General features: G+C 39.7%; 1 protein-coding gene across 1 annotated transcript; it reads right to left on the bottom strand.

Annotated features, from left to right (window-relative positions):
* Positions 1-344: 344 nt before the first annotated feature.
* Positions 345-1,767, bottom strand: LOC149248300 (histone-lysine N-methyltransferase ATX5-like). The gene is made up of 2 exons (XM_089448927.1): positions 1,614-1,767; positions 345-1,468 (listed from the first exon to the last, which is right to left on the bottom strand). Exons 1-2 carry the CDS (start codon positions 1,765-1,767, stop codon positions 345-347), a joined length of 1,278 nt encoding a protein of 425 aa, XP_089305053.1.
* Between the last annotated feature and the right edge of the window lie 10,334 nt (positions 1,768-12,101).

Below are 12,101 nucleotides of genomic sequence, written 5' to 3'. Positions count from 1 at the left end.
AATTATAAAAAATAAAATATTTCTCTCTATTACACACATATTAATTAATTAGTAAATTTAGAAAATTAATTTAAAGAAAGACCAAAATTCAAATCACACTAATTAATACTATTTTAAGAGATTTACAAATTTCTGCCTTTTTAGGTCCTTATAGATGATTCTCTTATATAAAAAAAAACACACCCATATTAATTAATTAGTAAATTTAGAATATTAATTTGGTTAAAAACCCCAAATTCAAATCACACCCATTGCTACTATTCATCTCAATTTCAAGATATTTACAGATTTATGCCTTTTTAGGTTCTTATAAGAATTTTCTCAAAACTAATGAACAGGAATACTCAACACTCAACATTGTTTCTTATTATTTCACGCCGATATTCTATCACCATCTCCCCTCTTCGAATGGGTTCGATAGTAAAACGACCATGTCCATGAACTCCAAATTTCCCAAAGCGAAATCGTTTTTTTTTTTTTTTTTCATTTTTCTGGAAGTAAGAAAGACGGTCTCTGTATGAAGAGAACTGTGGCGGATCTGCTTCTCGTTCTGTTTTTAATCTCTTGTTTATAGGTTCTCTGGAATGGTGGGCGTATCCCACAGGTCGGTGAATTATGGAACTTATGCCGGATTTTGCTTTCAGACGATTATGCACAGAGGTTCTAGATGCATATGGTTCTTCTATTTTGCAAAGTCCAACTTCTTCTAGATTATTACCATCCTTTGAAGATGAACTCTCATCTGATGAACCTTCTGAACGTGTTACTGCAGCAACTTCCTTTTGGATTCCCATAAGTATAGAATTTAGATCAGGGATTCTTACACCCACGTTTGGATCTGGAACCCGATGAGAGGCGCAATAGGAAATGTAGGTGCACACATCCTTTCCTTTATTGTTCCAGTAGGACAGCTCCATGTGATACCCTTCAATTAATGCACAGGTGGGGTGGTAAAAAGTTTCACATTCCATACACTTGACGCAAGATCCCTGCATTTTGTTACAGACTATGCATGACTTCCGAAAAGAGTCTGGATTGATTTTCAATATACCATCAATAGGTTCCATAGTTTTATCATTCACAAAAGTTACTTCATTAGTAAAACAAGCACAAGTAACATGCACCCAAAATCCAGATGTTGTTGTAGGTTTCAGGGCGCCACCCATCACAGGGCAGAGACAGCAGCGTTGTGGAGTAGTGTCTGTCTTTAAACTCTGGCAAGCTGTGCAAAGCCAGTCTTCCCCTGATTCACTTGCACCATAACAATTTTCATGAACTCCAATATTACATCTATTGCAGATGATGAATTTATTATCATGCCAATCTTCAGCTCGGCGGCATATTGCACACCTTTTTGGTATCCAGGTTTCTTGGATTGGTTTGTATGGTTCTAGCAGCCATCCTCTTAATTCTCTTTCTCTATTTGCTGAATGGTGTATTCCCTCCCTGGGTAAAGAATCAAGGCCACCTGGCCACGAACCCCAGCTTCATAGGCATTGTTAAGCCCCAATCAATGAGATGCTGATTGGAACCGTTGAGTCTAACACTTTGCTTCCATTTCTTCATCTTGGAGCCCACGTGCTTTTCCCATTGCGACAGGCTCATCGACTTACCCTTTTCACATTCATTGCCTTCACAGAGGATTAAGTGGCTATTAGTCACATAATTTGCCTCCTTGCCATTACAAATAACAGTAACGTGCTCTGGAACACTGAAAGGTTTTTCTCCTTCAGAGAGGTTCCCAGGGCCGGTTGCTTCAGTGTGCATTGAGGACAGGAATATTCAATAAGGTTTTCTAGTTGTTCACTACTTATATTATCACAATTATAATGAACCCAAATATTGCTTTTTTGACATTGAAGCCAACCTGTTTTGAAAGTGGGAGTCCGTACCTTCATGCAAATGCCACAGTACTGATTGATCTTGTACAACTTGTAGCAAGGTCGACAGATCAACAAAACCTTCGCAGATGAAGTACGCAGCTACTTCACCTGAACAGATGGTAATAATCCTGAAGCGGGAAACTTCTCGTTACAGCTGCTGCACGTTGTTTCTTCTTCTTGATCTTGCATAACCCTGTATCCAGACCAAAAATCTGCTTTTGTGGCTTCGTCAATTTCCTCAGAAAACTCATCCTTAAGGTCCTTAGAAGAGCTTTTCAAGAATTTCCATAGATCAACAAGCCCTTCTCAGATGAATTACCCAGCTGCTTCACCTGAACATATGGTAATAATCCTGAAGCTGGAAACTTCTCGTTACAGCTGTTGCACGTTGTTTCTTCTTCTTGATCTTGCATAACCCTGCATCTAGAAAAGAAATCTGCTATTTTGGCTTCCTCAATTGCCTCAGAAAACTCATCCTTAAGGTCCTTAGAAGGTCTTTTCAAGAATTTCTGATTCTTGTATTCTAATGTTCTGAAGTATTCCCAAAAAGGGAATACCCTTTTTTCTTTAACCCATCTTTATGCCCAATCCGAGTTATTTTTAATGTCGAAAAACTTAACACAAAGTCTTCCAGGAACACAAACGCTCTGCATAGATTTTGGGGCATCTTTCACCGGGTGGTTAACTTTAGCGGCCCAAACAGGTCTCTCCTTTCTCCTCTTAGACTTCACCCAAACGATATCACCCACGTCAAACTGTTCCCGATGCGGGCCCTCTGAGCATTCAAACCCCACCAGAGAAGATGGCTTGGAAACCCTAAAATCATCATATTGCTGCTCCTTCTGATTTTCCCCAGTCACCTGCTTCTTATTGGGTTCGTTAGTATAGATGCTTCCACCAACCTCTACCGTAGCATTTTGACCCTTCAATTTTATGCCTTGCTCGGTGTCCGTACTTTTCATGTGCTTAGTTGGTCTATTTCTGAATTTCCCTAATTCATCTTTAACATCGCAAAACAGAGCTTGAAGCCTCCCATTTGCAGGCATCCCGTCATCATCCCCGCTATTATGGCGACGAAATACGTACCCCAATGTTTCCGCATCGCCCATGTGGCGTCTCACATCTCTAATTCCCTTCCTAGAATTCCCCATGTTAAAGTAAAACCTCGATGAAACCCTATCTCATTCGCCCATAGGAGTTATATTGAAAAGGAATGAGCTATTATTTTGGCATTCATTCAATGGCAAGATTGACTGGTGATGATCAGAGCCACAATAGGCTAGATGGGTGGTAGATAACGATAACTGCTAGTCAAGAAAATCACTTCGTATGGGTGGTAGATAACCATATGGACGCAATTTTTCGGGTGCTAATGTTCAGCATAGTGAGGCCTCCTGATATTCTTGTCAGCCGTCTGATGGGGTTCTTCGTCCTCCGCCGTCCATCATTTAAACTTGCACTCGAGCCAGCATTTAAAATTTGCGTGGAGTAAAAACGAGTTTGTGTTGACCGCTGATAATACTGTAATTAATGTGCCCGTAGAAAGTAGATAAGAGTTTTTTGTTTTAATGTTTTTTATGCACGAAGGTATGGTGGATATTAATGACAGGTATGGTCATTATATCATTTTATATACGCAATGTAAAATTCATATGTATGTAGAGCTCGTGTGTAATTTTAAGTAGTGGACCATTGTAAAAGGAGAGTGCGTCGGAGTTGAAGAGACTTGAAAATGTATGCACAACAGTGCATAAAAACCAGTTCCTCATTGTAATGAAATGCGAGTAGTGTGAGAGTGAAAATGTGGAGCGCATGTATTTTCTTGGTGTTGACTTTTGGTGTTTTTTTTTGCAAGAGGAAAGTGCATGTGCACAGAGGTTTTTAATGGTATTGTAAAGAACACACAGCAGTGCGAGAAACAAAAACAGAGGAGGCATGTAATGTTTGTTTTGCCACTGTAAATCACAGTGAAGTGTTGCGCGCTGGGGTTGAATGAAGAATAGGGAGATGAACGCACAACAGTGCGGGAAAAATAACAGAGGTGGATTGTAATGGTGCTTGCCATTGTAAAACCAAGAAACAGCAAGGAACCCATTTGTAATATCCACAGCAGTGGAGAACAAGAAGAAATAGAGACAGAGTTTGTTTTGTAAATCCCTCTCTGCGCAGAGGATGAAGTTTGTAACAGTTTTTGTTTTTAAGCAATAGAAATGTTTTTATGGCTGTGCAATGGACTGTTATGAGTATATTTTTTTAATAGCTTCCCTGTGCAAAGGTCCTGGAAGAAATGAAACAGAGCATTGGCTCTGTGGTGTTTGTTTGTTTGGTTTTGGTATTTTCCCATGAAAAATACCCAACAGTGGTATCAGAGCCAGTCCAGGCTCTTTGATGGTGACAGAGCTGGTTTAGGCTCTTTAAAAGTGTCAAGGAAGCTGAAGGAAAGACTCCTGTTGCAGCAGCAGTAAAGCTTCTCCAGCAGTGTGAAGTTTCAGCCAAAGGGATTCAGGTATTTCTCAAGTTTTTGTGTTGCTGTTGAAGAAACAGTGAGTCATTTTAAAAACACAGTCAAGGATTTTAAAAATAGTTAAGAATGGCAAGGTCAAAGAAGAAATCCTCCAATCCTCGTAAGGTTGTGTCTCCCGCTTCTATTAAAATAGAAAACAATCTATTTGAAAGCATTCTATTTGAGGCTTCAAAGTTTAATGGAAATTTTGATATGTGGGAAATAAAAATGAGGGCTGTCTTACAGTCTCAAGGGATTGAGATCTGGGAATCAGTGATTGATGATAGCAAGATGGATAAAGAATCCATGGAGTATGATGCACAAGCAACAAAGACTATCCTGGATGGACTCCCTGATTCTATAAAGAAGAATCTAGGAAAATATTCATCAGCAAAGGAGATATGGGACAGACTTCATGACCGTCATGCAAAGGGAGCACTGACCATGACCATCAGTGAAGAAGAAAATTCTAAACCCATCATAGAAGCTGAAAATGAGAAGGTTGACCTCATCAAACTTCAAGTACAAGAAAGGGATGAAGAGCTCGTCAAGCTTAAGAAGGAGCTTGATCAATGCAAGAGGAAACATCATGAAGAAGTCATATCCATGACAAATCAGCTGAATGAAGCAAAGAAGCAGGAAGACGCCTTGTCAAGTCAACTTGAACAAAGGCAAAAGAGAGTGAACAAGCTTGTAGAAGAGATTGGACAGTACAAGGTAGAGGTCTCCTCCATTAAGTCTGAATTACAAGAAGCCAGGAAGCAGGCACAAGGAGCTGAAAAGAAAATGGAGAGCAGTCAAGCAGAAATCTCCAAAATGAAGTCAGATATTATCTCCCTCAAAATAGTAGCAGCTGAAGCTACTCGTAGCAAGGAAGAAACTGAGGAACAACTTACAAAGAAGAATAATGAGTGTGAAAGATTGGAAGAAGAGATTGTCCTCCTCAAGAAAAAGGTTGAAGGGATGAACAAAATCATGAAGAGATCTCAAGCCTTGGATGACATGCTCAGCTATCACAGATCTCCATCTGATAAATCAGGACTTGGGTATGTAGGTGAACCCTCAAACAAGAATGAAGATGCTTTAAGCAAAGGAGATGTGAAGAAGCCAGAAAGAAGTTGTGATGCTTCTTGTTCCAGCAAGGCTTCAGAAGTACATCAAGGAAACCTCCATCTCCCAGGTACCAAAGTTCATTTTTTGGTTATTGTTATGCTTGCTCAAACTTTGGTCATATGGCAAAAGACTGTAGAGCATTTCATAGAGATAGATGTTATGGTCTTCGACAACCTCCAAGAAACAATTTTGCAAGAAGAAATCATGAATTCTTATTCATGAGCAATGTAGAATGTTTCAAGTGTCATAACATTGGGCATATGGCACGTGATTGTAACTTAACATGGGGTCTTACACAAGCTAGACCCATGCAAAAGAAGAAAGTTACACAAGTATGGAGAAAGAAGGAAATATAGCCTGAAAGTCCCTTGAGCTCCCTAGCTGATCTAAGTTTCTTTTGAGAAAACTTTGCTAAAAAAAAGGACAATGCATACAGTTAAGGGGAGCTTGTAATTATTGATCATTATTGCTGAACTGTTTTAACCATCATTCTTTGATGAAGATCTTGTTATAGGGGAGAGATATGGAATTAAATCTTCCATAAAAGCAGAGAAGAAAAGTCTGCAGGGCATGGAGACTGCGTGGAGGATGTATTGCAGCGCAGCAGAGCGCAAATGAATTTTTTTGTTGTTAATTCCTCTGAAATGTAATATGCAACAGTGTTGAAAAATGAATTTTTTTATCACATATGCAATGCAATATGCACAGAAGTGCGGAGAAGGAAAAGGGGCAGCGTTGAAATGAGAAGTGCAGCAGCGCGATAAGAAAAATGAGAAGCAGTAGAACGCACAACAGTGTGTGAGTGAAAATGAAGATGAATTAGATGTGAATTATATGCATTGTAATGCAAAGCAAGGAGACCCGCACAGCAGTGCGAAGCCAAAACATAGAACAGGGGCAGCGTGGAAACTTTTGTGTGAGGAGCACATGGATTAGAATGAACAGCAGTTTGAATTTTTTTTGTTGTGCACATGCATTAAAATGCATAGCAATGGAATGTAGTTTTCCTTTTATGTAATGTGAGAGAATATACTCACAGCAGAGTGAGTGTAATACACAATAGATGGAAATGTTTTGTATTGGCAATGAAAATGGAAAGCAGTGAGAGGAAAATGAGAAGAGGGCAAAACGTAGCAGAGCGTAAATACCCAATGTTTGAGAATGCAATGAAATTTTTCACACAGTAGTGTGAATATGAAAAATGCAGCAGCATGAAGATTTTTTTTTGTTAAAAAAACGAAAACGAAAGGTAATGGGCAGCAGCACATGTAAAAGAAATTTTTATTTACAGCAGCAAATGTAAGTGCAGTGAGTGTGTTGTTTGCATCTGAAATGCAAGTGGGACACAACAGAAGTACGATTGTAATCAATGAAGGGGAGTAGGCAGCAGCGTGAAGTTTTGGTTGTTGTTCATTATGAAAACAATAGGAAGGGAATGCATAGTAGCGCAAGTGAAATGTAATGCAGAGTAAAGAGTTAGTGTATGGGCACAGCAGTGTGATGAAATGAAATACGCACAGCAGAAAAATAAATTGCAGAGGCAACGCAACAGTGAGTAAAAACTCAGGGGAGATAGACTCTATGGTTATGGGTATGGACAACAGTGAATAAGAAAAAGGCAGCAGCGTGATGGCAAGAAGGAGAAGCACAGCAGTGCGAAGAAAATGAAACTAGAGAAGTGAGAATGAAGAAATGTGTTTTTACACATCAGTGAACAGGTGAATGAAGCAAGAGGATTTTTATTTACAGCAGTAAATGTAAGTAAATATTTTTATTACAGCAGTATAAGCAAAACTCTGTTTTACAGCAGTTAATGTAAATGAGATTTTTACACACCAGCAATGTAAAATCTCATGAGGAAAACAGAGTAATATTTTCGGTTGTTTTGAAACTGCATCTAAAGCAGTGTTTGGCAGTAATCCCTCCGTGAGAGGAAGTGAAGTTCTTGGTGAATCCCTCTGTTAAAGAGGAAGGTGCTTTTCAGCACAGTGTCATGGTGAATCCCTCAGTCAAGAGGAAGATGCTTTTCAGCATAGTGTGGTAAATCCCTCTGTCAAGAGGAAGATGCTTTTTAGCATACACAGGTAAATCCCTCTGTCATGAGGAAGGTGCTCTTCAGCACAATCACAGGTAAATCCCTCTGTCATGAGGAAGGTGCTCTTAAGCACAGTCTCAGGTAAATCCCTCTATTAAGAGGAAGACAACTTTGATTGTTTGTGGAACTGCATCAGAAGAAGTTGGTGAATCCCTCTATGCGAGGAAGATTGGTGAACCCCTCTATGTGAGGAAGATATTCTTGTAACAGCAGTTAGTGAATCCCTCTATGTGAGGAAGTGTTTGGGTAAGATTGAATGCCCAGCAGTTGAAATTAAAGGGGAGTGTTGGAATGATAATTCCAACTGCAGGTTGCAGGGTACAGGCGGACGTGGGCAGCGATGGATGCCAACTCAGTAAGCGCAGTGATCGTGAGTTTTCCGGCCGCCCGAAACTTTTCGCACCAGCTTTCCGGCGAAGGAATATCCCGGCGATCGACTCCGATACGATATGGTGGCGGCACGTGTCTCTCACCTGACGTCAGCCGACGCAATTTTTTGGGTGCTAATGTTCAGCATAGTGAGGCCTCCTGATATTCTTGTCAGCCGTCCGATGGGGTTCTTCGTCCTCCGCCGTCCATCATTTAAACTTGCACTCGAGCCAGCATTTAAAATTTGCGTGGAGTAAAAACGAGTTTGTGTTGACTGCTGATAATACTGTAATTAATGTGCCCGTAGAAAGTAGATAAGAGTTTTTTGTTTTAATGTTTTTTATGCACGAAGGTATGGTGGATATTAATGATAGGTATGGTCATTATATCATTTTATATACGCAATGTAAAATTCATATGTATGTAGAGCTCGCGTGTAATTTTAAGTAGTGGACCATTGTAAAAGGAGAGCGCGTCGGAGCTGAAGAGACTTGAAAATGTATGCACAGCAGTGCATAAAAACCAGTTCCTCATTGTAATGAAACGCGAGTAGTGTGAGAGTGAAAATGTGGAGCGCATGTATTTTCTTGGTGTTGACTTTTGGTGTTTTTTTTTGCAAGAGGAAAGTGCTTGCGCACAGAGGTTTTTAATGGTATTGTAAAGAACGCACAGAAGTGCGAGAAACAAAAACAGAGGAGGCATGTAATGTTTGTTTTGCCACTGTAAATCACAATGAAGTGTTGCGCGTTGGGGTTGAATGAAGAATAGGGAGATGAACGCATAGCAGTGCGGGAAAAATAACAGAGGTGGATTGTAATGGTGCTTCCCATCGTAAAACCAAGAAACAGCAAGGAACCCATTTGTAATATCCACAGCAGTGGAGAACAAGAAGAAATAGAGACAAAGTTTCTTTTGTAAATCCCTCTCTGCGCAGAGGATGAAGTTTGTAACAGTTTTTGTTTTTAAGCAATAGAAATGTTTTTATGGCTGTGCAATGGACTGTTATGAGTATATTTTTTTAATAGCTTCCCTGTGCAAAGTTCCTGGAAGAAATGAAACAGAGCATTGGCTCTGTGGTGTTTGTTTGTTTGGTTTTGGTATTTTCCCATGAAAAATACCCAACATAAGAAAGACGGTCTCTGTATGAAGAGAACTGTGGTGGATCTGCTTCTCGTTCTGTTTTTAATCTCTTGTTTATAGCTTCTCTGGAATGGTGGGAGTATCCCACAGGTTGGTGAATTATGGAACTTATGCCGGATTTTGCTTTCAGACGATTATGCACAGAGGTTCTAGATGCATATGGTTCTTCTATTTTGCAGAGTCCAACTTCTTCTAGATTATTACCATCCTTTGAAGATGAACTCTCATCTGATGAGCCTTTTGAACGTGTTACTGCAACAACTTCCTTTTGGATTCCCATAAGTATAGAATTTAGATCAGGGATTCTTACACCCACGTTTGGATCTGGAACCCTATGAGAGGCGCAATAGGAAATGTAGGTGCACACATCCTTTCCTTTATTGTTCCAGTAGGACATCTCCATGTGATACCCTTCAATTAATGCACAGGTGGGGTGGTAAAAAGTTTCACATTCCATACACTTGACGCAAGATCCCTGCATTTTGTTACAGACTATGCATGACTTCTGAAAAGAGTCTGGATTGATTTTCAATATGCCATCTACAGGTTCCATAGTTTTATCATTCACAAACGTTACTTCATTAGTAAAACAAGCACAGGTAACATGCACCCAAAATCCACATGTTGTGGTAGGTTTCAGGGCACCACCCATTACAGGGCAGAGGCAGTAGCGTTGTGGAGTAGTCTCTGTCTTTGCACTCTGGCAAGCTGTGCAAAGCCAGTCGTCCAGCGATTCAATTGCACCATAACAATTTTCATGAACTCCAATATTGCATCCATTGCAGATGAAGATTTTATTATAATGCCAATCTTCAGCTCCACGGCATATTGCACACCTTTCTGCTATCCAGGTTTCTTTGATTGGCTCGAATGGTTCTAGCAGCCACCCTATTAATTCTTTCTCCCTAATGTTGAGTGGTGTCTGCCCTTCAAGGTTAAAGAATCCAAGGCCACGAACCCCAGCTTCATAGGCCTTGTTAAGCCAATCAATGAGATACTGATTGGAACCGCTGACTCTAATACTTTGCTTCCATTTCTTCCTCTTAGAGCCTACGTGCTTTTCCCATTGCGACAGGCTCATGGACTTACCCTTTTCACATTCATTGCATTCACAGAGGATTAAGTGGCTATTAGTCACATAATTCGCCTCCTTGCCATTACAGATAACAGTAAGGTGCTTTGGAATACTGAAAGACTTATTGTTTTTCTCCTTTAGAGAGGTTCCCAGGGCCGGTTGCTTCGGCGTGCATTGAGGACAAGAATATTCATCTAGGTTTTCTAGTTGCTCACTACTTATATTATCACAATTACAATGAACCCAAACATTGCATTTTTGACATTGAAGCCAACCTGTTTTGAACGTGGGAGTCCGTACCTTCATGGAAATGCTACAATACTGATTGAACTTGTACAACTTGTAGCAAGGTCGACAGATCAACAAAACCTTCGCAGATGAAGTACGCCGCTACTTCACCTGAACATATGGTAATAATCCTGAAGCGGGAAACTTCTCGTTACAACTGCTGCACGTTGTTTCTTCTTCTTGATCTTGCATAACCCTGTATCCAGACCAAAAATCTGCTTTTGTGGCTTCGTCAATTGCCTCAGAGAACTCATCCTTAAGGTCCTTAGAAGAGCTTTTCAAGAATTTCTAACTCTTGTATTTTAATGTCCTAAAGTCCCAAAATGGGAATACCCTTTTTTCTTTAACCAATCTATATGCGCAGTCCAAGTTATTTTTAATGTGTAAAAACTTAACACAAAGTCTTCCAGGAACACAAACGCTCTGCATAGATTCTGGGGCATCTTTCACCAAGTGGATAACTTCAGCGGGCCAAACAGGTCTGTCCTTTCTCCTCTTAGACTTCACCCAAACGACATCACCCACCTCAAACTGTTCAAGACGTGGGCCCTCTGAACATTCAAACCCCACCAGAGAAGATGGGTTGGAAATCCTAAAATCATCATACTGCTGCACCTTCTGATTTGCCTCCGTCACCTGCTTCTTCCTTAACAGCGCAAAGCAGATCCTGAAGCCTCCCATTTGCAGGCGTCATGTCCTCATCCTCGCTATTATGGCGGCGAAATCGATACCCCAATGATTCCCCATCGCCGCTGTGGCATCTCACATCTCTAATTCTCTTCCTAGAATTCTCCATGCTAAAGTAAAACCTCGATGAAACCCAACCTGAACTTTGCCTTGCCTGGAATTTGTATTGCAAACCCTAGTTCGAATCCATTGAGACAGTTGGCTGGAGGATAGTGCGAGCCTTTAAAAGCTTTGCGCTAACTGATCATTGTTTCATTTGTTGCCGGAGCCGTTGGAGATGAAAGGCTGCACGACAAAACCTCCCAAGGGGCGGGAACTGCTATTCTAACTTTTCTCGGAGGATTCCAGAAAAACACAAATTAAGCTTAATTTAGCCAATCATAAAAAGTCGAGAACTAATGACATGGAGTCCAAACTGGAACTAAACTTACTAACGACGTGGAGTCCAAACTGGAACTAAACTTACTAACGACGTGGAGTCCAAACTGGAACTAAACTTACTAAAAAAGGAGGCAGGAATGAGCTCACAGCTGTAGCCAGGGCTGAAGCGGTCACTTGGGATCAAAGTATATTCATACATTCGTAAAACAATTTACAATAATGCTATCCATATGTTAATAAATCTATTATATAAAATGATTCTTTATTCCACCAAGACAACGTCTCATATGTGAATTGTTTGTATTACCCTAACATGAAATTATTTATTATTATTATTAATATTTAATCAAAATTTAAAATCACCGTTACACATAAATTATAATTATATATTTATTTATTTTTTAAAATTTTTAATTAAAATTTATGTTAAATTTTTAAATACTTATTTTTTTCATTTAATTCTATATTTTATATTAATCTTTTCCTATTAAATAATAATAAAAGAAAAAATATACTAAAAAATTTGTTATATATATAAAAAAATATACTAAAATGAGTAACATAGAC

The sequence above is a fragment of the Pinus tabuliformis genome, chromosome 7 (genome assembly GCF_031772625.1).
Source record: "Pinus tabuliformis cultivar Carrire ecotype Pingquan chromosome 7, CPIR1, whole genome shotgun sequence".
In the NCBI taxonomy this organism is placed as follows: Eukaryota; Viridiplantae; Streptophyta; class Pinopsida; order Pinales; family Pinaceae; genus Pinus; species Pinus tabuliformis.
The sequence above is the reverse complement of the archived record's forward strand: the minus strand, read 5'-3'. Positions and strand labels throughout refer to the sequence as shown.